Raw genomic sequence first — 26,870 nt, forward strand, 5'->3', positions numbered from 1 at the left:
ACCCAAATTCCCCGTCGGGCTCGTCCTGCGTCTGACTTCGAGCCACGCTGCAGCCAGGGGTATTGCTGACCTTGCAGCTAAGCCCCACGATCCGGATCCGTTTACGGCCCCACCTCGCTTCACAAGCATCCGGGTTCCTAAAGAGTTTTCCGGCTGAGGTTCGTCTGACCATGAGGATGGGATCGGGCTATCCTCCGCAGAGTCTCATTCTGGCGAGGAAGCCGACGGGAAGCCGAAGAACGCGGGACCTTGCAGTCGTGCCAACCCAGGCCGACGGGAGATGTGACCCTACTGTTCGGCGACCAGGGAACGGTTCCTTATTTGCTGCATTTGATCAACACTCGTACATCCAGGGTAGAACTCGCAGTGACATGCCGGAAATTGAAACTAGTGCACGACTCGCGATCCATACTTGGCTTGTCTAGGAAACTGGACCCTCAAATGCGACTGGTCTCGATTCTTACCAATGCCTCGCCTACGTGTGCAATGATGACTGCACTGCTTGTCCAAGGGATCAGTCTGGCGTGTTAAGGTTTGGACAGGGCCATTCATGTCGCTATTTCGGATCCAAGAAAGAGTCCCCGGTGACATGCTCTCCGATCTCCATCAACACCGAAGGTCGCTTTGGCAATGTCAGCTTTGTGAGATGACACGGGCACTCGTTCCTGACTAGGGGAGTGGGGTTGAAGTTGGAATCTCTCGCATAACTATTGCGTGAGACCGCTCAAACGCGAGCCTCAACGCGTAGAATGGTATTATTTTACAAAAACACAGTCGTCAACAATCTTTGATTCTACCTGTCTACTTATCTATCTTAATGCTGTTAATCAACAATCGTTTGGTAGACTGCATCAACAAATCACACCACACAATATGAAGAGCCAGTTGACGACTCTTCGCGGTGCTCAGGGGTCGGTTGAAGCGCCAGAGACCGAGACTGAACAACAGCTGCAATCAATCTGGTCCTCAACCTTCGACGTCAACCCCGATCTTGTTGGAAGGAACACATCCTATTTCGAGCTAGGCGCAGATTCCATCTCTGTAATGAAGGCGGCTAGGGCGGCCAGAGCTATCGGTCTACCCTTGGGCATTTCAGACTTTTTCAGGTATCCAAAGCTTTCTGATCTAGCCAGGTTCGCATCAGAAGCGGCAACTGGAGGAGTTGAGGAGCAGGTGGCGCCATTTTCGTTCATCCCACTTGATGCTGCTCTGGAGCTGCGACGAGAAGCCGCGCAACAATGCAACACCTCCCCAGCGGATGTCGAAGACCTCTACCCATGCACTCCTCTCCAGGAAGGCTTCATCTCAGTCTCATCCAAGCACGACTCTTCGGAAGCGTACATCAGCAGAAAGGTATTCAACTTGCCTAGCCACATCAATATGTTCCAGTTCGAGGAGGCGTGGAACATAACGGCTCTCGCACATCCCATTCTCCGAACCAGACTCGTCAACACCGCGAACCATGGATTGCTCCAAGCTGTGATCAGAGGCCCTCTATCTTGGAGCTTTGGAAGCGATCTAGATGGATATCTGGCTGGAGATGCGCAACAACCGATGACCTTCGGTACGCCTCTGTTCCGGTATGCCCTGATAGACATTGAGTCAGGTGCACAGAGGAACCCCGTCTTCGTCTGGACTATTCACCAATCCGTTTACGACGGAATATCGATTTCCATCATCCAGGAGGCGCTCTGGAGAGCCTATAATGGCCAGAGCGTCAGCCCCTCTCCCCCATTCGGCAACTTCATCAAGTCTCTCAAGGGCATCGATGATAAGGCTTCCCAGACTTTCTGGTCTTCCTATCTAGATGGGCCAGACCTCTCATTCTTCCCGTCGGTCCCATCCTCGATCTCGACTCCTAGGCCTGACTCAACTGTGGTGCGCAAATTCCCTTGGGCTTGGAGGCCAACGAATGGTCTCAACACATCTACACTCTTGAAAACTGCTTGGGCCTTGGTTGCGGGCAAATACTCTGGCTCCCACGATGTCATCTTCGGAAACATTCGCAGTGGCAGGAATTCCCCAGTACCTATTCCTGGCCTTGATGTCGTTACCGGCCCTGTCATAGCGACTGTTCCGGTTCGCATCCGGTGGGAGCCCAAGATGACAATCATGGAGCTACTTGAGGTCGTTCAACGAGAAGAGTCGGACATGCGGCACTTTGAGCAAACGGGCCTGCAAAATATTGCGCGCATCAGCTCAGATGCTCGAGGGGCATGCCAGTTCTCCTGTCTCTTTTTGGTACAACCTCCTGCTACTGCCGACCAGACCAAGTTGACAGAAGTCTTTGGTGTCGAGGATCACGAAAAGTCTTTGGAATATGACGACCATCCTCTGTCAATCAAGTGCGAGATTGACAAACAGCAACTACGCGCCGTCGCCACCTTTGATAGCCGCGTTCTGCACGAGGAACGACTTGGGCGAATCGTCACCCTTTTCCAGCAGACAGTCTTGTATCTGAGCAGTAACCTCCAGTCTCAGATCTCCTCCCTGAACCTGGTCACCGATGCAGACGTCCATCAGATTCAGGAGTGGAACGCGATACCACCGACGGTCGTCCGGAGACAGGCGCATGATCTTTTCCGCCACCAAGCTAGACTGCGTTCAACGCACACTGCCCTCAGCTCCTGGGACGGCGTGATGACATATGCTCAGCTTGATGATGCCTCAGACCGCCTCGCAGGTCATTTGCATGCGCTCGGAGTGGGCCCAGATGTCTTGGTCCCCATCTGCTTCGAGAAGTCTATTTGGGCTGTTGTCGCGATGCTCGGTGTTCTGAAGGCCGGTGGTGCTTTTGCTGTCGTCGAACCCTCACACCCTCTGGACAGGAAAGAGGTCATTGTTCGGCAACTCGGTGCCAAAGTTGCTGTGGTGGCGCCTTCGACCGAGTCACTGTTCCCGTCGGGTTGCGTAAACACACTCGTCGTCTGTGATGCTTCTATTCTGAAGCTGCCGCTTCCAAGAAAACCCCTGCCGAATGGCAGCCCAGACAACGCTATGTATGTCATCTTCACATCTGGGTCGACGGGCACCCCGAAAGGATGTGTGACCGAGCATTGGGCTTTCTGCTCTGCCATGTACGAGTTTGGTCGTGACAGCGGCTTGCGATCCGACGGTCAAGTCTTGCAATTTGCTTCTTACAGCTTCGATACCAGCTCAGAGGAGATTTTCTGCACACTTTTTGCCGGCGCTACCCTCCACATTCCTTCGGAAGCATCACGTATCAACGACCTGGCCGGTGAGATTCGTCGGACCAAGACCAATTGGGCCGAGCTCAACCCCAAGGTTGCTTCCCTCCTCACTCCTGAAGAAGTTCCCTCTCTCAAGACCATCATTCTTGGAGGTGACCGATCTCATGGAAGCGATGTCAGTCGATGGCCCGAGAGCACCAACCTCCTCAACTCGTATGGTTGTACCGAGGCGTCCGTCACGTCAACCCTCATCCCTCTGAACAAACGGAGCAACGAGGAGCCCCCCATCGGCAAAGGTGTCGGCTGCAATCTTTGGGTTGTTGACCCTGACAATCATGATATGCTCGTCCCCGTCGGTGCACCGGGCGAGCTCTTGATTGAGGGGCCGGGTCTTGCTCGTGGCTATCTCGGAGATCCTGAACGCACCGCCAAGTCCTTCATCTTTGATCCATCTTGGGCTAATGATGGATCTGGTAGACGGCGTCGCTTCTACAAGACTGGTGATCTTGTGCATGCCAACGAAGATGGTGCCGTTTTCTACCATGGCCGCAAAGACACACAGATCAAGCTCCGAGGTCAACGCGTGGAGCTTGGTGAAATTGAGCATCAGCTGGCCCAGGCACTCCCGGATTTCGATGTGTCTGCCGAGATCGCAACGATGCAGGCCAACAGTCAAGCTCCCGACACTCTCGTCGGATTCCTTGTTTTCCCCAACGATGAGGAAGAGTCTGCCGAGGTCACCACATGTCTGGATGCTGTGACTGTCGACAAATTGGCTACCATCAGGCCCAAGCTCATTGCAGATCTCTCGCGCTCTCTGCCAGCCTACATGCTCCCAACTCTCTTCGTTCCCATCAACAGAATGCCCTTGACTATCTCAGCCAAGGCAGATCGCCGGAAACTTCGTGCTCTCGCACAAGGACTGCGTCCGGAAGATCTCTCACTGTTGCAGGGAACTTCGGATGTCAAGGAGCAGCCACAGTCCCAAGCCGAAGTCGACATGCAGGCGGTGTGGGCTGAAGTCCTCGGCGTCAAGACCGAGACCATTGGCCTCGACGACAACTTCTTCCGACTCGGTGGAGATTCAATCACTGCCATGAAGATGGTTCCCGCTGCACGGCAACTCGGTCTTCAAATCTCTGTTGCCGACGTTTTCCGCGCTCCCATCTTGAGGGACCTGGCTTCCCAAGCTGCCGCAAGCGACCAGTCGTCTCTCGTGGAAAAGATCCCTGTATTCTCTCTCATTGACCAAGATGAGAAAGAGACAATCATTGTTGAGGCATCCAAGCAGTGTGGAGTTAGACCTGAAGAGGTTGAGGATGTTTATCCTTGCACACCTCTTCAGGAGGGACTCATGTCGCTTTCCGCGAAGCAGCATGGCTCGTATATCATGCGTCAAGTCTTAGTGCTGTCGACAGACATCCGCATGGCCGACTTCCACCAGGCTTGGGAGCAAGTTGTTCAGGCGCACCCGATCTTGCGGACGCGGATTGTCAGTGTGGGCTCCAGCATGTATCAAGTCATCACCACTCGGTCACTGTCGTGGGACACCAGCATCGACCTCGACCACTACATCGCGCATGACGATGCCCGAGAGGTCGAATTTGGGGCACCCCTCAGCCGTTACGCCATCATTCCTTACTACGATCGGTTCTTCTTCGTCTGGACGTTGCACCACTGCGTCTTTGATGGCTGGTCACTCCCACTGCTCTTCAGTGACCTCTCAAAGGCTTACAACAAGACTTCACGCGGAGACGCGGAGATTCCGGGATTCAACGCCTTCATCAAGCATCTGAACGGATTGCGCAAAACGGATTCAGACGCCTTCTGGTCATCCTATCTCGAGGGCCCGAGTACCACATTCCCTGCTTCTCTGCTCCCGAATCAGACTGCCCAGCCTAGTGCAAGACATGACGAAAACATTGGCTTCTCTGTCAACGCAATTGGCGGCATCACTTCATCTAATATTCTGCGCGCTGCCTGGGCTTTACTCACGCGAAGCTACACCGGCGATTCGGATGTCGTCTTTGGCATCACAGTCAACGGCCGCAACGCACCTGTTCCTGGCATCGATCGAATGAGCGGCCCAACCATTGCTACTGTCCCTGTCCGTGTCCGCTGGGACTCGAAGGGAAGCACCACCATCCGTACCTTGCTCGAGTCGGTACAGCAGGATGCCACAACCATGATTCCGTTTGAGCAGACAGGTCTGCAGCGCATATCACGCCTGCACGAGGATGCCCAAGCTGCTTGTCAGTTCGGCACTCTGTTCGTTGTCCAACAGGATGACAGTGAGGAACACGAAGCCGTCGCCAACATCATGGAGCTCTACGACGCGTTCGAGGTTACTTCAGCCCAGTTCACTACCCAACCATTGTTGGTTGAGTGTGTTGCGGAGGCTTCATCAAAGACCTTCTCCCTCCGGATGAGCTACGACCCAAAGCTGCTGGATTCGGTATTAGTTTCCGGAATGGCGCAGCAGTTCAAGCACATTCTGTCACAGCTAGTCGAGATCGAGAACCTCGACAAGCCAATCGGTGACCTCCATCTCATCAACCCAGCCGACCACAACCAGGTCATCAAGTGGAACGAGGGACGAGTCAATCCTATCCACAAGACCATGCACGACCTTGTGGCTGCCGCCGCCGTCGCCAATGCGACACGCCCTGCCATCAGCGCCTGGGATGGCGATGTGACGTACGCGGAACTTGAGGCGGCATCTGCGCAAGTTGCTGGTCGACTCCGTAGTGTCGGTGTTGGTAGCAGTGGCCCAGGTGAGATGGTCTTGCTGTGCTTTGAGAAGTCCCGATGGGCTATTATCTCGGCACTCGCCATTCTCAAGTCCGGCGCGGCATTCGTGGCTCTTGACCCGGCTCAACCAGATGACAGACTCGCAACCATCATGAAGCTTTCCAAGGCCCGCCTGGTCTTGACTTCCAAGAGCCTCGAGGAGCGCTTGATACGCCTCTCAAAGAATACACCCAACGTCGTATGCACCTCGGAGCTTGTCGCTTTGGCAGATACCGCCGCTCCCTTTGTCAAGCGGCACAAGGCTTCTGGCAGTGACGCCCTCGTCAAGGGAGTCATCTCATCTCCTGAAGACCTTGCCTATGTCATCTTTACTTCTGGCAGTACTGGTGTACCCAAGGGTGTCATGATCAGTCACCGCGCGGCATCTTCGAGTATTATGGCTCATGCTGAGCGCTTCGGGGTCGACTCTTCCAGTCGTACGTTACAGTTCTCGTCCCTGACCTTTGATGCTTGCATCTTCGAGATCTTCACAACGCTCGCTACTGGCGGCTGCATCTGTATGCCTTCAGATGCCCAGCGTGTGGATGATCTTGCAGCAGCCATCAGCTCCTATTCGATCAACACCGTCATGCTCACCCCATCCGTTTTGGCGTTGCTTTCACCAGAGGACACACCGTCGCTACGCTCCATCATTTTCATCGCCGAGCAAGTCACCGACAACGATATCTCACGCTGGTCTAGCCAATGCCGTATCCAAAATGGATACGGACCTACAGAGTGTACCGTCGTCTGCGTCGTCAACCCGGATCTTCGTGACGGTGGTCGAATCGGTCACGCCGTCGGTTGTCGTGCGTGGGTCGTTGATGCCGATGACACCGACAAGCTGGTGCCGATTGGATGTGCCGGTGAGCTCCTCGTTGAAGGCCCAAGTCTCGCCATCGGATACCTCAATGATGCGGAGCGGACGGCAGCATCGTTCATCTTCAATCCTGCTTGGGCACTCAGCGACGAGCCTTCGGCAACCCGTCGTTTCTACAGGACAGGTGACTTGGTTCGGCAGACAAGCAATGGTTCCTTCATCTACCTCGGACGCAAGGATACTCAGGTCAAACTTCGTGGTCAAAGGATCGAGCTCGGAGAGGTGAGTTGAACCCAGCGCCTTCCCATTTTTCCCTTTCTGTTTCTTTCTCTCATTACCCCCAAATGCATAAGAATCGTGGCGACTTTGCTGACAGGATTTCTTCCAGATCGATTTCCATCTTCGCCGCGCTCTCACATCGGCTACTGTACGATCAGATATCGTTGATCTTCAGCAGCAGAAGGCTGGTAGCGGTATGCTCAAAGCTCTTGCTGCCTTTTTCGTCCTCGATGGTGTCGACGTGAACATCGAGAGCAACGAAGGTATAAGTGCTGGATCGCTCAAGAAAATCGGAGAAGCCGCCTCAACTGCCGTGGCTGAGCTGGCTCGCTCTGTACCACCATATATGGTCCCTTCAATCTTCATCCCCATCTCCAAGATGCCTCTCACGGTTTCCGGAAAGACCGATCGACAGCGACTCAAGGCCATCGCGGCGAAGATCCCCCACAAGCACCTCGATACCTTGCGAGCCCTTCAGCGCGGAGCTACCGGTGACGGGCCGAAGGTTGCACCTCGGAACGATATCGAAAGACGCTTGCAATCCGCCTGGTCGACCGTCCTGCAACTGGATCCTGAGAGCATCGGCGTCAATGACAGCTTCTTCCGTCTTGGTGGAGATTCTATCTCTGCTATGAAGCTTGTCACGGCTGCACGATCAGTCGGTATCTCCATCACCGTATCAGACATTTTCCAGACGCCCGTTTTGGCAAACCTTTGCCGTTGCAGCGGCAGCGAAAGCGATGAGATCGAGGTCATTCCACCATTTTCTCTCATCCCAGCATACGACACCCTCATGCATCAAGAGGCTGCTCGACAGTGTGGTGTGACTCCTGAGGCGCTCGAGGACTTGTATCCTTGCACTCCACTCCAACAAGGTCTTATATCTCTCTCGGTCAAGGAGGAGGGATCCTACATCATTCGAGAGATCTTCCGCCTCCGCAGTGTGCGCATCAGCCGGTTCCAGAAGGCTTGGGAGTACGTCGCAAGCATCCATCCGATTCTACGCACCCAACTCGTGCATCTCGATACCTACGGAACTCTCCAGGCCGTGATCAACACCAAACACGCAATTCGGTGGCGCACGGCTTCCTCTCTTCAGGAGTATCTTGCTCAGGACGAGAAAGAGACGATGGGTCTGGGCACGGCTCTCAGCAGGTATGGTCTCGTCATTCCGACCAACCCAGCCGATGACGCCATCTTCATATGGACTGCGCACCACGCCATGTATGATGGTTGGTCGATGCCCATCATCAAGGAGGCCGTTGCCACGGCCTATATGGAAGTGATGCTCCCCGAGGCTCCTGCTTTCAACACATTCATCAAGCACATCCAGGGAGTTGATGCCACAGCCGCTCAGTCCTTCTGGAAGTCCTACTTTGACGAAGCAGGGGCATCTCCTTTCCCAGCCGTCCCGCATGGAGCCTCACTGGAGTTCCGAGCCGACAGGTCCGAGAAGGTCAACCTGTCCTGGAAGTCACAGCAACGCGATGGGGTCACCGTGTCGACCGTTCTTCGTGCAGCATACGCCATTGTCGTTGGAACGTACACCGGTTCCTCTGACGTTGTCTTTGGCACAACCTTGAGTGGCCGCAACGTTCCTGTGCCTCGTGTTGAAACCATTGTTGGACCAACCATCACAACTGTACCAGTCCGGTTGTCTTGGGATGCCAACATGACAGCACAGGAGCTCCTCCAGAACGCGCAGCGCCAAGCCACGGAGATGATGCCCTTCGAACAGATGGGTCTGGTCAACATCGCAAAGATTAGCGAATCAGCCAAGAGATCGTGTCAGTTCCAGAGCATCTTCGTCGTTCAGCCCGAGAAAGAGGAAGACAGCGCTGCGTGCGAGAGTCTCTTTGGTGATCCGCTGGATCCCAACAGCGCCCCCAGCGGCGAGGAAACTGCCTCTCCTCAGACCTACCCGCTTGGCATTGAGGCGACGGTTGAAGGCAACGAACTTAAACTGTCTGCCACCTTTGATAGTCGCATTATCGATCCTCCCGAGATGCGCCGGATCTTGCACCAGGTTGGGCATGCCGCCTCACTTCTCGATCAAAACCCCAACGTTCCCATCTCAGCGTTGAATCTGGCTGGCAAGTCGGACCTGTCTCAGATCCAAGCATGGAATGCCCGAGGTCCTCCTGCCGGAGTACGAGAGGCCGTGTACACCATCATTGGTCGCAATCCCTCCTCGGCGCCCGCTGTGAGTGCTTGGGATGGCGACTTGACATATGCCGAGTTGACCAGGCTCTCCAACGGCTTGGCCTATCGCCTCCGCGGCATGGGAGTCGGCATCGGCGCCGAAACTGTGGTTGCTTTCAGCCACGGGAAGTCCAAATGGGTCCCCGTCATCATGCTTGGTATTCTCAAGGCAGGCGGTGCATTCGTTGCTCTGGATGCTGCTCAGCCTGAAAGTCGTCTCAAGTTCATCGTCGAAGAAGCCAGAGTGAGCGTCCTTCTCACTTCACCTGAGCTGGCACAACGTCCCTCGCTGGCGAGTCTACCTGTCACTCCAGTCTTTCCAGCGTCACTTGAGTACTCGACGGAAGAGAAGGAGACCACTCCGCCACCTGCTCACAGTGTCTCTCCACCTGACTCCCTGGCATATGTTGTCTTCACGTCTGGCAGCACGGGTGTGCCCAAGGGAGTGATGGTGTCTCATTCTGCTGCAGCTTCCAGCACTTTGGCCCACGGTTCCGCCATGGGAATCACTTCGGAGAGTCGAGTACTACAGTTCTCTTCTTACACATTCGATGCTTGTGTGCTCGAGATACTTGGCACACTGCTCGCTGGAGCTTGCGTTTGCATCCCATCCCCCGAGGAGGCTTCCGAAGACTTGAACACAGCAGTCCGCAAGTATGGCGTCAACTTCGCGGCCCTATCACCGCGAGTCGCGTCTCTGCTCCGTCCCAAAGAAGTACCAGCTATCAAGGCTATCGCTCTGGGTGCTGAGGTTGTCACGAGCTCAGATATCCAGCGATGGGAGGGGCGCCGTGTGAGTAATGGCTACGGCCCGACCGAGTGCACCGTTGTGTGTGTTTTGGAGTCCAACAACCACAAGCCGGGACGCATTGGAAGAGGTGTCGGCTGCATCTGCTGGATCGTGGATCCTGAAGATCCAAACAAGCTGGCACCTGTTGGTGCGCCTGGCGAGCTTCTTGTTGAAGGACCATGCCTGGCCCGCGGATATCTTCATCAGGAAGAAAAGACCCGCGCCGCTTTCGTACAAGATCTTGCCTGGACACAAGGTTTCCCCAGTCCTAGCAACAGACCCAGACGCTTCTACAAGACTGGCGACATTGTGAGGTACGACTCAGACGGTGGCATCTTGTTCATCGGCCGCAAGGACAACCAAGCCAAGCTCAGGGGTCAGCGCATTGAACTCAGCGAAGTTGAGCATCACCTCAGTCGCGCACTGCCTGACTGCCAGGTCGTCGCCGACATAGTGAGCTTCCCTCAGCAGAAGAACGACGCCATGGCCTTGGTTGCCTTCGTTGTGCCTTCAACTAGCAAGGCATCAGGCAATTCTCCCGCCTCCATGCTTCCGCTCGACAGCGACGCAGTGAAGGCCTTTGCCCAGGCTTGGTCAAAGGCAACCGTGGAGGTATCGCATGCGGTGCCGCTCTACATGGTTCCCACGCTCTACATCCCCCTTGACTCAATCCCGCTCACTACGTCGAGCAAGGTCGATCGCCGCAGACTACAGGCGATTGTCGCAGAAGTCACTGCCGAACAACTGGATCTTCTCCGTGGTGTGCAAGGTGTCAAAGAAGTTCCCCGTTCGTCTTTGGAGAAGAGCATGGTGTCTGCTTGGGCCCAGGTCCTTGGACTTGATACGAGCAAGATTGGCATCCGGGACAGTTTCTTCCGTCTCGGAGGAGATTCCATCACAGCAATGCGCCTGGTGCCAATCTTGGCCGAGGGTGGTCTCACGCTTCGGGTCTCGGATGTCTTCAAGTATCCCGTTTTGGCCAGTTTGTGTCGCCATCTCCAAGGGGACGAAGACCGCACAGACGGGTCTTCTTCGACAGACGAATGGTCAGATCTTGGCGGTAGTCAGGATCTTACTCCAGACGCTGAGCACCTCGATGACGAGGCTCTGCAGGTTGCCATTGCTGGAAACATCGCCATTGGCTCCGAGTTGTCTTCAACAGCACAGGCTTCTTCACACAGTCCTGCTGAATACCACATTACGCCGGCATCAGACTTCCAAGCGCTTGCCTTTGAGTTCTCCCAGCTTCGGAACCGCGGGTTCTTGAACTACTTTGTCCTCCGCTTCCTCGATCGCTTCAGTCACGAACGCATCCGCAACGCCTGCACACAACTGGTCCAGCATCACTCGATCCTTCGCACCAAACTCAAACTCGCCAACGGCCGCCTTTGGCAGCTTGCAGCTTCTGAGACGTCTTTCCAGCCCAGTTTCGAGTTCTTCCGCGTCAACTCGGATGATGTTTTCTCCTTCACAACCCGCTTGATCGAAACTGATGAGGCCCGTCGCTTGGGTACCGATGAGATGCCTACTAAATTCTTCATCGTCGAATCAGCCTCACAGACTCAGCTCGTCATGAGACTTGCCCATACGCACTACGATGGCCTGTCCTTCCCACTGCTACTTCAGACTCTTTCGCAGGCCTTGAATCGTCGTGAACTAGCACCCGAAGTCTCCTTCGCCAAATTTTCTTCAAGCCTCCAGGCTCTCCCATCTCGGCACTCAATGTCATACTGGCGACACCTCCTCGAGAACTCCCAGATGACTCAAGTCATCACCCCTGCTGCTGTCATCGCCAACGACGGCATTGAGGGTCACATTACTCGCCTCGTGACCCTGCCGGACCTATCCCAAGCCAGCGCGACCTTTGCCAGCGTTCTCAAAGCCTCATGGGCCATCGTTCTTGCTCAACATACGGGTCTCTCCGACGTTGTCTTTGGTTGCCTTGTGTCTGGTCGATTTGCTCCGATCTCCGGCATCGAGTCCGCGGTAGGACCTTGTGTCAATCTATCCCCTGTCCGCGTCAACAACATCTTGAAGGATACCAGCACGCGCGCTTTCCTGCAGGCCGTTCACGCTCAACATACCAAGAGCATGGAGCACGAGCACATCGGGTTCCGTCGCATCATCACAGGAGCCACATCTTGGCCAGCTCGTACATCCTTCACGGGCGCGTCCATCGTGCAGCATCAGAACATCCCGTTGGCGGAGGAGCTTAATGAGACAACGCCTGACTTGCCCTTTGAGTTGAGCGCCAAGGGTAGCAATTCGAATGCGGCTGCCATCTGGATCATTACCACTGCTCGCCCTTCGGAGGGTCTTTTGAGCATTGAATTTACCCACGCCCTCCACGCCATCAACCACAACACTGCCGAGACTCTTCTGCAGGCACTCTGCGTGGCTATTGAGCATTTCGGTCACCACTGGGACTCCGAGGCGCCGCTTCCCGACACTCGAAGCCAGAAAACCAAGAACAATGGTGAGCCACTTTTGCTCGGGGGCTCAGGTGACGATGTCGATGAGTCTGTCTCATCTGCCGACATCCCGGTTCCTGACGAGCATGCACGCGAGATTGTCAATCAGGCATGGAGCTTGCTGCGGAAAGCACATTCGCGAGACAAATTGTCAGAGGAAACCCCTCTCTCCATTTTTGACGTGTGGAATGACAACCTCGTCGCTGTGGCTTTGAAGGGCATTTATGAGAGTCTGGACGTCTTCCTCGATCTTGAGCAACTCCTCCAACATCCAACGATGGAATCACAGGCAGGCTTGCTTACTTTTCTGGGTTTCTGATTTCTTGTAGTCTTATGTTTTTTCTTCTTTCTCTTTTGAAAATGTGTGATTATCTCCTCACAGCAGTGTAGGTATAATGACCTCGATAGGAGCAGTTGTAAATCTTGTGTTCGACATCGTGTAACCCCGCGACTGTGCAATTCAGCTGAACAATTCCTAACTCCACCTGAACACAAACATTTAAATGTAGAAATGAGGATTTGTGATGACTGAAATCTGGTTGTGCTTGTTCATCAGGTTCGACTAAACCAAATGGGGTTCGTGTTTCGACATGCCAAGAAAGATGTGTGATTTTATGCCGCTTTTCCGGCCCTCTTCCGACGCCCTTCTACGTTTACGAGGGCCCCCAATCACAGCCACACCCAGGAAAGTATCGACACCACATCTCCCCATGCCTCAAAGATATTCCCCATGTGTCTCTGTCTCGAAGGCTGATGCACTGTCTCGGTCCCTTCGCCCCTCCGTCCCATACGATCCGTTTGCCCCAGCCGACAACTAACAATGGTCTTCCTGGGCCGACCATCAGAGGCGTGTTACCCCTGTCGCAAGGGAAGACTCAGGGTTCGTACTCCATCTTGTTCCTAACCCCCCCCTCCCGAGTGGTCCGCTCGTATGTTTAGCCCCGAGCCTCGGCCCGTCCGTCCTTTGGCGTTCTGTACGACCTTAACGACATTGCACGCACACTTCTGGATGTTGTCCCGCACGTAATAACCAACATGAACCACACTCTTCGGACACGAGCCAAGGCTGACATGAACTCTTTCTGTTCCCGTTCTGCAGTGCGATCGCCTGCAGCCTGGGTGTACCCAGTGCTCCCGAAAGCAGATAGTTTGCCCCGGCTACAGGGATCCTTCGGAATTCTACTTTAGAGACGAGACCGCCAACGCTGCTTTTAAGGTCCAGAATAGGAAACCCAGAAGGCGTTTGCCGCCCAAACCGAAGCAGCAAACAGGGACGGGAGCAGACGCGCAGAAGGAACATGGAAGCTCGAGCGGGACACCAACCGTGGCGGCCGCTGCCACGGCGGCGGCCACTCCAAGGCAGGCTATTGGAACTCTGGTTAATCGAGGGTCTTCATCAAGCTCCTCGTCGTCAACTCCACCGTCGGATAACGAGGTGGTTCGCTATCGATCACTTTCGTCGCCCATCGAGGACTTGGCACGCACATATTTCATGACCGACTACATAGCGACCTCGCCATTTGATTATCTACCTAAGCTTTGCCCTCATGGGCTAACAGGCAATGATGCCATGTCGGCGTCAATACTGGCTGCTAGCTTTGCCAGTCTTTCGCTCAAGATATCAGACCCAAAACTCATGAAGCAGGCCAGAGTTCAATACGCCAGCGCATTGTGCCAAACGAACCAAGCCCTAAGCTCAGCGAAACTTGCCGTCGAGAACAGCACCCTAGCTGCCGTACTTCTCCTGGGACTTTTCGAGGCCATTGTCTTTTCCGGTCAGCAGTCTCTAGACAGCTGGAACCAGCACACTCTCGGCTCCGTTGAGCTGCTGCGCCTGCGTGGAAGTCGGCAATTTGGGACTCCTCTTGGCCGCAAGCTGTTCGTTCACTCTGCAAGCAATATCCGCACAAGCTGCGCGCATAGCAAAACGCCTGTCCCGGCCCGCTTCATAGAGCTCTTCGATGATGCACAGCCGTACCTTGATCTGAACGATCCCTTCCTCAAGATCACCCCTATCCTCGACCGGGTTGCCACTTTACGGTCAAGGATAGCCAAACTCCACGACTTAGAGAGACATGAGGCTATAGTTGAAGCTCTGGACTTGGACGCGGCCACAGCGAACCTTGGGCGTGAAGTCGCAGCAGAATGGAGATTCACGGCACGAAGCCCAGATGAGAGGGCGGCAATGACATACAAGGGCATGTCTTTCTGCTACCCTTCCCTTCGAGCGTTGCGGTACTGGAACTCTTTGAGGGTCATACGCATGTTTCTCAACGACCTTATCTGGATGCAAACATCCATGATACTTGCCCAAGGATCGGGATCAGCCAATACGAACTACCTCGCAATGCGGGAATCTGCGACGCGGAAAATATCGAGTCTCGTTGTCGAGGTACTTGCCAGTTGTGGCGACTATCTAGAAACCACCGAAGATCGATTCTCCGTTACAGCACGATGCTTAATCTGGCCATTATCAGTCATTGCTGAGATTTCCACAACGCCCCCCGACGCACGTCGCTTCGCTCTTGATTGCTTGGACCGGCTACGCCGTGGTGTCCATGTCCCACGCTCGATTGCAGTAGCAAACTCAACGATGGACCTTCAAGTAGACTGGTAAGGGAACTTTTCACCTCTTACGCCGCTCGATCCATTCTTCTTGAGTCTTCACAAAGACCCTGGTTATAATTTCTTGGATGAAACTTGTGACAACTTGCGCTGTGTCTTAGATGGTAACCAATTCGACTCACACATAATTCAGGTGATCATCAAATAGAAGTACACGTACAGGAGCCTCCAGCGCCAGTATGCCTTGATGTTGCTGAGACGTTCGGCTACCGCCGGTCTCAGACTCATTCGCATTCTCTATCGAGAGAATCGCCAGTTATTCGCATCGTTTAAGCACAGTTTTATTGTTCCTATAGGACCTCATCAAACACCACTTGTATGGTCGAGCGTCTGCGGAAAATCTTCCCATTGCGCTCGCCTCGCAACTTCGCGTCGGCCCTCTAACAATCAATGGGTTAGCAGCGTTTACGCCGGCCATAGACTAGCGTGGACGTGCAGTCAATAGCTGTGATTGCGGGCACATCGACGGGAGGCTTGCCGCTAAGCAGCACGAGTAAAAAAACAATTTGGCACTGCTTGTCAGGTCCATTTCAGCGAACCAGTGGTCAACTCTACCGCATCAAACAAGCCAACAGAGCAAAGCATGGGCTATTGCAGCACACAATGAGCCGTGCTACATCCGCGGCCAATGCTAACCCCGAAATCATGGTTCTTGCTTTTGCAGCCCCATATAATTAATCCTCACTGCCCGCCACCAAGAAATACCAGGCTCCCGACATCAACCAGGCTGCCTTTCGGTGTTCAACGATAGACTGATATCACCAGCGGTGGCCTTTACGGTCGATGTGTATACACCTAGCAATAAGAGACCAATTGCGATGGGCAGCAGAAAGCACAATAGTGTGCCTGTACGACTGGTATTTGTGGCGGACAACATTTCCAGCAATCAGTAATGGTAGGCAACTTTCCGGAGGCGGACGACAATAAGGCAGGGCGGAATGAAATTGATTGATTGAATATAACATTGAATAGATCAACCGTGCATACTACAAGCCGAAAGCTCCATCTCCGATCTACTTCTCCCACTGGTGTCCATTTGCTCCGTTCGTGCGTCCCTCATATTGGTAGCGTTCCTCGAGCTTGAAGTATTTATTGAACCCGACCCCCTCACACACCTCGGCATAAGACAGAATAGTCGGCGGCTTCCCCACGGTGAAGGACCCCTTCAACCCCTCCAAGGCCTCGCGGATACTCTTCAACTTTGCGGCAACCAACGTCCACGGATACGCAACTGCAGAGTACCCGAGTTTACCCAGGTCTTGCGCAGACAGGTTCTCCGTCTTTCCGCCCTCGATGATGTTGGCAAGGACGGGGAAGTCGAGGTCTTTCCTGAGACGTTCCATGGTTTCTCGGTCAGGGAGCGCCTCAACAAAGACGGCATCTACCCCAATCTCTATCGCCTTGCGGGCTCTGGTCAGAGCTTCGTCGTATCCATGGATAAGGCTGTCAGTTCGGGCCAAGATCCAGATGTCCACACCTTCGTTTCTGGCATCGACTGCAGCCTGCCAACGGGCATAAGCCTCACTTCTAGAGACAACGCTCTTGCCAGCAGTGTGGCCGCATCCTGCAGTATTGTCAGATCTGGCTGGTCTTCTCATAACGGGTCATATCATCATCATACTCTTTGGCCAAGACTGGTCCTCGATCATGATGCCAGCGGCTCCCGCAGCCGCAAACCTGTGCAACACCAGTCAGCTGTGTCACCACATGTAGCTTTTGTTCTGAGTAAAATTGAAGCTTACCCCTCAACTGTCCTCCTCACGTTCAAGGGGCCGCCATAGCCAGTATCACCGTCCACAAGGACGGGAACTTTGACTTCCCTCACAACTTCTTGGACCTTGGCAGCAACTTCCTGGAAAGCAATATACCCAGTGTCCGGGAGGCCAAACGCAGAAGCCACAGCATACCCGGCAAGGAAGATTATAGGAAAGCCCGCTTCCTCGCAAAGTCGCGAGCTCAAAGCATCATAGCTGCAGACATGGGCAAGGATCTTGGAAGGGTCTTCGTGCGCTTCTTGGATCATGGCTCGAACCTTGGTTGCCTGTAGGGAGGGGATTCTTCCGCGGCAGTTGTCCAGCTTAATTGTCACCTTGTCCGTTCCCTCAATGGATGGGCCATTGCTGGCGTCGAACTGGAACGGGTAAGGGTTGGTGTTGACGATTGACTTAGACATGGCTGATCGTTGGGAATCGTGTGATGTGGAGTTCTTTCTATAGCAGCTGGTCGGTTTTCAACACTGATGCTGTTGTGAATCTTGCTTTTGCTTTTCACTCAAGCCGCCTCCTGGCATTATATACACGAAGTTCCGCACTTCACCAGTGGCTCAACAACATCTCCAGAACCTCCGGTACTCGGAGTCGCTACACGCCATTCATGTGACTTTCGAAACCGTTTCTGATGACTGCCGCATTGTCTGACGATCGAATCCATCCCGGATTGCGGGGAGATGGAACGGTGGCTGCGGGTGAAGAGGGGAGCATAGTTCAGATGATGTCAGCGCAGAAAGCGAAGACGGACCGAAGCGGGTCTTCGCGGACTGTCGCGGGCTTTCGCGGGCTTTCGCGCTATGTAGCGGATTGAGGCGGACTTCTTCGGCAATGGTTTTCCTCCCTTCAACAAACCTCCGTACCTCCAGCATTCAAACGCAGCCCACACGTGCTCATATCCTGGATAGCGGGAAGTTACCTTGTACCAAGAGTTCCACTGGGGTAAGGAAGGATACCAAGCAAGACTATGCGATTGATTGAGGGCTGACACGTTCAGCATCCAGTCCGTAGCCTTTGTCTCAACTCAGTGATCGTTTCTTAGCATGCAACATGGGCGACAAACCAAGGAATAAACACGCCACAGGGTCGTCCTTAGTGGAATCGCCACGGTTCAAGCGGACTTATGTTGCTTGCGACACCTGCCGGTCTCGAAAAGTTAGATGTATCGTGGGCGATGAGCCCCCTTGCGCCAAATGCAGACGTGAGCATCGCGACTGTCGGTTCGATCGACGTCCGAGAACGTCCAAACATAGGGATCCGCCAAGTTGGAACAGCGTCAGTACGGCTGCGCATGCTACTACACCACAGCCTGGCAGTCTATCTAAATCGCCGCAAGATGTCGACACACAGATGCCAGAAAACATGCCACAAACGGGAACTCCGTCTACAGCATTCACCCCAAACTTTGACACGGGATGGCGTCCGAGTTCTTTTCCCGATCATTCACTTTCGGGGCGTGTTGTCTCTAGTCTTGTGACCGGGTCCGGTGACGCTCTGGATGTGCTGTCCGATGCTGCAAATCTGCTTCATCATGCCACAGCGTCACCGTCCTCTGGTCCCCCTTCAGCACAGCCAGCTCACAACCTGCAAGATGTACCCATTGCCGTGCCCGCTAGAGAGCAGACTGGCGGTCAGATTGGGATAGGATTCGTCATCCAGGCTCTATCCGAACCAGACGACATGACTCTGGATTTGTGGGACAAGAGCAGATTCATCAGACAGGGGTGGTTCACTTCGCAAGAAGCTGTCACGTATGTGGATCTGTAAGAAGGAACTCCTGTACCCCATACAAGTCCCAACTGACATTTGATCAATCAGATTCTTTAAATACCTCTCCCCGCTATCTCCCATCAACGTCGATCAATTTCGAAACCACGAGGGTCATTCACGCCTCGTTTACGAAGAGTCCATGTTGTGTTGTACTATCCTCATGATTTCGTCTCGATTCTTCTTGTTACCGGGAGCAGGTGGTGTTTCTAGGAGCCATCTGATACACAATCGACTCTGGCTGTACTGTGAGACTATGATCAAACGCATCATTCTGGGTCAAGAGAAGATATCCACCGCCAAGATGAGAATAATCGGTACAATTGAGAGTTTACTGCTCATCTCGGATTGGCACCCTCGGGCTGTTCATTTTCCCCCAGACACGGAGGGCTGGGATGCCTTGTTCATCGACGTGGATTATGATCGACAAAACCGGAAGCGAACCAACAATGAGGAGCCCCTAATTCGCTGGCGCAAGGATGTTTTCGAGCCTGCAAAAAGAGCAAGCAGGATGTCTTGGATGCTCCTTGGCCTTGCTACGAATCTTGCTTACGAACTTGGGATATTGTCAAGCGACCAACGCGCAAGCTTCTCGGCATCTGACATTGCAGATTGTCGAAAGTTTCGAGCTCAAAAGCTTCTTTACGCCTACATGACGCAAACCGCCACGAGACTAGGGTATAATTCCGTCATCCCTGAAAGTGTCTCTATCGCAGCCACGCGATCTTCCATGAAAGACGTTGACGATGCTTCGCAAGTTTCATGGAACTCATATATAGATGTCTACTTTGAGTTCACCCGTCTTTCAAAAGTAGCTTCGTCAATGTTCTTTCAATCCGCGGGCCACTTGGAAGGTTTACTTCGGAACGATGGCTACTCAGACCTGTTGGGCCATTTCCTTAGCTCTCTCTCCAACTGGAAAACTACACTTGATTCAGATTGCAGAGGTTGGTCCCATAGTCCCACCATAATTCCATGGCTAATGCAAATGCGTACCTCCAGCCGGGCTTCTAAAGACGTCGCTGTCTATCGAATACTACCACATCAGAGCTTGTGTTGGTGCCATATCAATACAAGCAGTCGTTCAAAGAGCTGCAACAGCCAAGTCGGATGGTGTTGAAAAAGACAGTCTAGCTGGTTATATGACTGCTCAGGATGCTAGGTTTCTGCAAGACGTGGTGTCGGATAGCAGCGAAGTGCTGCGCATAGCAACCCAGACCTCTTTCCAGGAACATCTTGCATACGCGCCAGCAAGTATAAGAATCAGCGTAATATCCGCATCCGTCTTCCTACTAAAGGCCCTCAGTCTTGGATCACCAGCAACAGATCTACCTACAGCCTTGCAAACGCTAGATCGATGTGTCACAGCACTGGGAAGGTATCCGCCCGACGACATGGACTTTGCACTGAGATACGCACACCTCATTGAGAAGCATACCCAGTTTCTGAAATCAAATCTGTACTTTGTGTCTGAAACCCCCAGAGGAAGCGCAGATCAGCGTCGTGCGCCAAGTCATGTTCACGACAGCCTGAGTGGATATGACCTGACGTTGTCAACTCTCCCGGCTGATCAAAGTATAAACGATGCCGCTTCTATGGATCAGAACGGGTTTTTGCGGGCTCTGCAATTCGACTCTAGTATCGCGCCTTTTAGTGACAACGCAGATCAGCTTTATCAAGGGTTTGACATTGACTCACTCAACTTCCTATGGAACCTCCCAGACATCAACTAGAACTACTAGATACAGCCTCATGGAGCATTTTAGTTGAACAAGTGTCCGCTTCAGAAACATGGGACCAAGAGCCTAACCTCCAGATTCCGGCTATTCCCCTCGTGCTAGCTCCTTGCCGACTCCCGTGACGATCCGTGTTGGACCGCATCAGTCCGCTACAACCAATCAGATGTTACAGGGAGTGCTCAACATCCTCCACACCCTTGGCCATGACTTGTCTCTCCTGTATCCGTCTCGACCCGCTGAAGTCCGTTCAGCCATCCCCACATTGTCCATCATCACAAACACCGTCTACGCATGCTAGCTTGACCCACGCGTTTTCGGCCAAGTCTTCCGTAGGACCGTAGATCTAGCCAAGCATGTCGCGGAAATATACATGCGCACTAGCGAGCGGGTGTGTGCAGGAGAATGCGGGGAAAGCTGGGTTGTCTGTTAAACAAGCTGGGGTGTAGTAGCTACCGCAATAAGAAGCGTGTTTTATAAGTAGAGGAAGCAGAGGTTCCTCTCCAGGTTTTCAAATTTGGCAACGACATCGACAGGCGAAGGAGAAGTCTACCAAATATCCATCCACTCAGGCCCTTTTCACCAGGTTCAACATGGCCACGCCCAATCAAACTGATGTCGAGGCGCACGGTTCGAAAACTGTGTCGAAAACAGATGAAGTTACCGCGTGCCAACATCTGGAAATGGGGGTGGTAGCCGTGTCTCATCCGGACGTACCAGAGACTGGTCCAACAGTTGTTGGCGAGAGCATGAGCCCGGCAGAGGTTAAGTTGGTCCGAAAATTAGACTGGATAATCTTGCCAGTTCTTTGGGTTATGGTCGGTATTGATGACTTCATTTACCAATATTTATTATGGACGCTAACTTTTGTACGCTGCCAACAGTATTGGTTTAAGTAACTTGCTTCTACAAATGTTATGTTCGAGCAGAAACGACACCTTCCTAACTCTCTATGCGACAGTTACCTCGATCGAAATGCCATCACTGTGGCCCGCTTAGATGCTATCGAGAAGGAACTTAACCTAACCTCGACCGAGTATCAGACCTGTGTCTCCATTCTTTTTGTTGGATACATCCTGGGACAAATACCGAGCAGTACGTCTCGGACTATCTTCTTATCCCAAGCGGCATCTGACAAAGATCAACAGACATGTTGATAACAAGAGTCAGACCATCATTGTTTTTGGCTTCGACCATGGCTCTTTGGTCAATCGTCAGTACCGTGACGGGGGTGACGAAAGACTTCAAAGGCCTACTTTTGACTCGATTCTTCCTTGGCATCACAGAGGCGCCATTCTACCCCGGTGCTCTGTATGTGCTTGGAATTTTCTACACCAGAAAAGAGATTGCAACAAGAATATCGATACTCTTCACGGCCAACATCTGCGGCACCGCTTTCGCTGGTCTCATAGCCATCGGGGTCTTCCAAATGGACCAGGTGGCCGGTCTAAGCGGATGGCGGTGGCTCTTCATACTCCAGGGAGTGATCAGCTTCGTTATTTCCGTTTCATCAGCTTTTGTGTTGCCAGACCAACCGCTCGACACTCGCTGGCTAACTGAAGACGAACGAAAGTTGGCGCACTCTCGGGTAGCAGTCGATACGGTCCAACTTCATGCGAATACCAGTATTTGGGCCGGTCTTGCTGAAGCCTCTCGGGACCCTCGTCTTTGGGTCCTGGTGGTCATGCAACATTTGCATCTCAGCGCGTCGGGATACAAAAACTTCTTCCCGACTATTGTCGAGACACTGGGCTTTGGTCGAAACGTCACGCTCGCTTTGACATGCCCCCCTTACCTTATTTCTGGCATTGCAACCATAGCATGGGCTGCCAGCTCGGGTGAGGCCTTGACTATCGCTCGTCTCTGTGTACTACTGACACGTATGGCTAGGGCACTTCAATGACAGAGTCTGGCACATCACCATTGCCAAAGTTGTCGCAATCTTTGGTTTCGTGTTAGCCTGCAGTACTTTGAATGTCGGTGCTAGGTACTTTGCCATGTGCACCTTCGCAAGCGGTGTGTATGCATGTAACTCCATCATTCTTGGTTGGGTAACGAGCACTTGTGGGCAGACAAGGGAGAAGAAGGCCGTTTCACTCGCGTTGGTCAACACCATAGCCACCATCGGGTCAATTTATACCCCAGTAAGTCTAGACTCCTTTTCCACAGATCCAACAATTTTGAGACCACCACTTTAACTCGCTGAAGTATCTCTGGCCAGAATCGGATGCACCTCGGTATACCACGGCCATGATGTCTAGCGCTGCGTTTTCTGCAGCTGCTGCGATTATGGCATGGCTCTTGAGGTGGATGTTGGTTAGAGAGAATCGAAGAATTTCCCATGAAGGCAATCGGGATACGCTCCTCTACAGTTACTGAAGTACAACGCCTTGTCTCAGTCGGCTCTGTCGGTCTTTTCTGTATGATTTGCCGTGTTTCACTTTGTTTCTATTTGTTCTGTCGGTCCCTTAAGGACTATGTTTCAATAGGTTTTGACCAGGCAGGTCAGTAAACGATGATATCACAACTGGCATTTGATCGTGTTGGCTGTGTCAATGATCGTTATTCTCATAATGATCATCTGAAGGCCGCCCTGACTCTTAATTGAACATGTGCTTGCAGTGTTCCCATTTCCAAAATCCGTTGAAGGACCCAAATACCGATCAACATGAGCTCTCAGACAGTCCATACCACAGAATTTAGCAGCTGCAAACAGTCACCTCGAGTTCTGAAAACACCTTGCCACCTTGTCCTGCGGCAGACAAAAAAAAAAAAAAAAACAGCATACCTCACACCAAGCACCACCAATCTTCTGCCAAACCTATGAGTTTTGATACTTGATTCTTAATCTAAACTTGAGAAAGAAATTTTATAATAAATTTTTTTTAATCAGAATATTGTTTGTCATTATTCTTCCAAGTATTGATACGTATACCAAAGCTGTCCTACTCAGACTGCCTGTTAGGTGTGCCGGTTTTCTTGTCCCCCACATGCTTGCTCACCTTGGGCGGCGTGGCTCCCTGTTCAAGCTTAAATAAGATGGTGGAACTTGAGAAGCACAGACCACCGGCGATCCACCTCAGTCGCTCACCTTGGATATGGAGTAGGTGAACCCCGCTGTGGCTCAGCTCAACAGCACGTGATACGACGCCACTTTCGTCTCCTGCAAGGCGACACCGTCTTACATCACCAGCCTCATCAGCCTCGTGGACCAACGCGCCTTTGACTCAATTTATCCCATCCGGCAATATCATCCAAACCTCTGCTCTTGACACGCCGCGATCACAATGTCGACTAACGCGCTTGAACCCGCCGAGCAGGCACCCACCGCGCCCAACACGCAGGAGGCGATTACCGATGCCGCCGCCGCTCCAGCCGACGCCGCGGCTGTCCCCGAGGCAGTCGCGCCAGGCCCAGAGCCCAAGGCCATCACCCGCAAAGACATGTCTCTCCGCGAGTTCTTGACCAAGATGGATGACTATGCCCCCATCGTATGTCTCGAAACACTGAATTCCCTCAACCATTGAGAACAAGGACTGATCGCTCTCGCTTGTCTAGATCCCCGACGCAGTCACAAACTACTACATGACCAAGGCCGGCCTCCCCCCACCACCGCAGACCGACCCGCGCCTCGCGCGGCTGCTCGCCCTGGCAACGCAAAAGTTCATCGCCGATATCTCCGCAGACGCCTACCAGTATAGCCGTATCCGCGCCTCCAACTCCAACGCCAATAACCCAATGGGTAACCTCGGTGCTGCGGCAGGATTCCCCATCCCAGGTCAACCCACAGGCCCAGCCGGCGCAAAGGACCAAAGTCGCGGAGGGCCGCTTGGTATCCAGCGGCCTGGCTACGGCGGCGGTGGACAAGGTGGCAGCCAGAACAGGACCGTTCTGACGATGGAAGACCTCGGCATGGCTGTCGGCGAGTACGGAGTCAACGTCAAGAGAAGTGAATTTTATCGATAAGGGGTTTGTTGTCACAGCAGCAGGGAGCTGCCATCTTTTTGGGCTGGTGTACATATACCACGGCGTTGGACAGGCTTGGGTATGGCGTCTACGGGGTTATCATGACCGGGAGGTTCGACTTTGGACGAGCACTAGACTAGAGGTGCTCGAGAAGAATTATACGACATGGACACCTATAAGGCCAGCAGAGGGTCGTCAATGGCCCAAGGCCCCAAATTCTTATGCTACAGAGTATCGCTGGTATCTTGACAGTGTTGTACAGATGTTTTCTCCTCTCTTCTCCTCTCCCTAACAGAGACGCCGTCCAAATGCTGCTCCAAAGTTTGAAAGTTCGCAAGGCGACCCGACCCGACCCGACCCCTCTTACAACCTGCTCCAGATGAATGGCTTTCTCGTCCTGCCAACAGTTAGCTCCGGGCACCCTGCTATACCATGCAAGCAATGGTTCGACGTACGGCGAGAACTCTCCCAGCTTGTGACCGACCATTTCCTCCGTAATCGTCACGTCAATGTACGCCTTGCCGTTGTAGACCTGGAACTTGAGGCCGACAAAGTTGGGCAGGATCGTGGCGGAACGGGCCTGCGTCCGGATGGGCACAATCTTCTGTCCAGGGACGGGGCGCACAATCGGGAGACTATTCGCGTCAAGGTCAGATTCGAGGGTTCGGTTGAGGGGTGTTTGCTGAGAGGAGAGTCCTTACGGGACGATGTGAGGTCCTAGATACGAGCTGTCAGTTCACGCCTTCCATACAGCACAATGCGCGACAACGGAGTTTGGGACTACTCACCCTTCCACACGGATCGCTTCAGTAGGTGTCGTGTTGGCTGCATTTTCCGGTTTGCGATATGATGCCCTGGCCTGGGATTGGTAGCTCCTGTCCTTCCGGGTCTCCTTCTACCGCGATGCTGCGCGGGAAGAATTTCCGAGCTTCCAGAATTTGTCCGGATCACGTGACTGGCCGATGCTCCGTGCCTCGGACCCGACTTTTTGGGTTCCCGGCCCAGCCAACCACGGCTCGGCGCAACTTCTCGGACCGTGGACACACTTGTACGGTGCTGGGCTGAAAAGGTTGCTGGATTATTGACATGCTTTCAAATGGTCCAATGTGAGGTCGTGACAAAGGCTTCCAAAGTTGGGAAAGAGTCTCGAAAAGAAGCCTTCGTCGCATCGATTCGTGCTGCTCATCAAGACATGCTCGGACGGCCGTTCCACGCTGTTTCAGACGGCAACGGTACCCTATGGTAGACCTGGTAGACCTGGTAGAACCGGAAGACCCCTCTGTTAACCTGGGCTGTTTCCTTGGCCGCGAACTCCGTTGAAACGACTCAGTCCAAAGCTTGTCAGTATTGCAGCACCCAAGGATCTCCCTGCTTGGCCGCAATTTCTAAAGTCTACTGAATTAGATTTCTCTTTGCCCATAAGTCTAACAATTCTAGTCTCAACGGCTTGTTCCCCTGATCTCATATCTGTCGTATCACGTCATTCCACTCTAAGCGTGCCATCCCCATTCTCTCCCAACCGTCTTTAATGGTATCCGTAGCCTCTATCCGTGACCTGCTGGAGCCGCTGTCCCGAGTTCGCGGATCATTTTGGCCCCCTCGCAGCCCTCCAGTCCCATCTTGATGATCATTGTGGGGTTTGGCAGTCCCTTAATTCTAGGTGCTCTACCAGTGACCACGCGGAGGGAATTCCCCCGGCGACTTGAAACAGCCAACTTCATCCCCTCCCCCTTTGGGCCCTTTGGGACCCCAAAGACACACCAGAGCCTATTGGCGAGCCGCGACGTGTCAGTCGCTTTCTGTCTTGGTCGCACTTTGCTTCTCTTGGCTTTCATGCCGGCACTTGTCACCCTCGGGAAATTTGCGCAAACACCTATTGGAGCATACCACCCGCCGCACCTAGCTGCCAGATCATCCCCTCGATGATGGTGATGATGCCTTGTATCCGTACCCAAACAATGACAATCAACCAGAAGCGACCTGCGCGCAATCTAACCCAGGCGGCGAACTAAACCCCCCGGTCTATGTACAGATTACGAAGCAGCCGCATTTCTCGGCAGTCTCGACATCAACGCAACCACAATTCGCCGTCTGCAAGGTCCAAGGACTTGGGAGGTCTACGTAGTAACACCAGGGAGGGCCAGGTCCCGAGATCGTGCTCTTCCCTGCCGGCACTACCCCATATGACACATGATCCATGCCAAGCAAGCTTAGCTTAGTGAGGCTCGTCGCTTCCACGGGCTCCAGAGTAGGCTTTTAGAAGCAACGTGACCGGCCCCCCCTCGTTGATTGCGTTCCCTCTTTTCCCACAATCGTGTGGTATCTTGCCATTATACATGGGACGGAGCAAGGGACTCCGTCACGATGCTGTAGGGGGGTGGCCCGGTGATTCTCTCCCAAAGGTTCGCAACCGGCGAGTCTTCCTATCCACAATGTGAAAAGTACCGCCTCTGCCATCCCGTCCCAC

The 26,870-nt window shown here is 53.4% G+C and overlaps 7 protein-coding genes across 7 annotated transcripts; 5 read left to right on the forward strand and 2 right to left on the reverse strand.

Annotated features, from left to right (window-relative positions):
* Window positions 1-774: 774 nt before the first annotated feature.
* On the forward strand, window positions 775-12,862 carry CORC01_04683 (uncharacterized protein; the record flags this gene model as incomplete). The annotated part of the gene is made up of 2 exons (XM_022616330.1): window positions 775-7,083; window positions 7,190-12,862. Coding segments are annotated over 2 exons (11,982 nt in total), but the record flags the coding sequence as incomplete, so codon positions are not given.
* Window positions 12,863-14,113: 1,251 nt separating this feature from the next.
* CORC01_04684 (C6 zinc finger protein) lies at window positions 14,114-15,160 on the forward strand (the record flags this gene model as incomplete). The annotated part of the gene is made up of 1 exon (XM_022616331.1): window positions 14,114-15,160. One exon carries the CDS (start codon window positions 14,114-14,116, stop codon window positions 15,158-15,160), a length of 1,047 nt encoding a protein of 348 aa, XP_022477182.1.
* Window positions 15,161-16,181: 1,021 nt separating this feature from the next.
* CORC01_04685 (methylisocitrate lyase) lies at window positions 16,182-17,341 on the reverse strand (the record flags this gene model as incomplete). Its single annotated transcript, XM_022616332.1, has 3 exons — window positions 16,182-16,732; window positions 16,790-16,845; window positions 16,911-17,341. The coding sequence occupies 3 exons, from the start codon at window positions 17,339-17,341 to the stop codon at window positions 16,182-16,184; spliced, it is 1,038 nt and encodes a 345-aa protein (XP_022477183.1).
* Window positions 17,342-18,296: 955 nt separating this feature from the next.
* CORC01_04686 (uncharacterized protein) lies at window positions 18,297-20,434 on the forward strand (the record flags this gene model as incomplete). Its single annotated transcript, XM_022616333.1, has 3 exons — window positions 18,297-18,685; window positions 18,753-19,648; window positions 19,704-20,434. The coding sequence occupies 3 exons, from the start codon at window positions 18,297-18,299 to the stop codon at window positions 20,432-20,434; spliced, it is 2,016 nt and encodes a 671-aa protein (XP_022477184.1).
* A 497-nt stretch (window positions 20,435-20,931) lies between these two features.
* CORC01_04687 (uncharacterized protein) lies at window positions 20,932-22,816 on the forward strand (the record flags this gene model as incomplete). Its single annotated transcript, XM_022616334.1, has 5 exons — window positions 20,932-21,206; window positions 21,399-21,532; window positions 21,586-22,275; window positions 22,328-22,581; window positions 22,646-22,816. Coding segments are annotated over 5 exons (1,524 nt in total), but the record flags the coding sequence as incomplete, so codon positions are not given.
* Window positions 22,817-23,724: 908 nt separating this feature from the next.
* On the forward strand, window positions 23,725-24,403 carry CORC01_04688 (transcription initiation factor TFIID 23-30kDa subunit; the record flags this gene model as incomplete). Its single annotated transcript, XM_022616335.1, has 2 exons — window positions 23,725-23,928; window positions 23,996-24,403. The coding sequence occupies 2 exons, from the start codon at window positions 23,725-23,727 to the stop codon at window positions 24,401-24,403; spliced, it is 612 nt and encodes a 203-aa protein (XP_022477186.1).
* A 363-nt stretch (window positions 24,404-24,766) lies between these two features.
* On the reverse strand, window positions 24,767-25,234 carry CORC01_04689 (37S ribosomal protein S19; the record flags this gene model as incomplete). The annotated part of the gene is made up of 4 exons (XM_022616336.1): window positions 24,767-24,800; window positions 24,859-25,038; window positions 25,105-25,120; window positions 25,192-25,234. 4 exons carry the CDS (start codon window positions 25,232-25,234, stop codon window positions 24,767-24,769), a joined length of 273 nt encoding a protein of 90 aa, XP_022477187.1.
* Window positions 25,235-26,870: the final 1,636 nt, after the last annotated feature.

The sequence above is a fragment of the Colletotrichum orchidophilum genome (genome assembly GCF_001831195.1).
Source record: "Colletotrichum orchidophilum strain IMI 309357 chromosome Unknown Scaffold_31.1, whole genome shotgun sequence".
NCBI classification, from domain to species: Eukaryota; Fungi; Ascomycota; class Sordariomycetes; order Glomerellales; family Glomerellaceae; genus Colletotrichum; species Colletotrichum orchidophilum.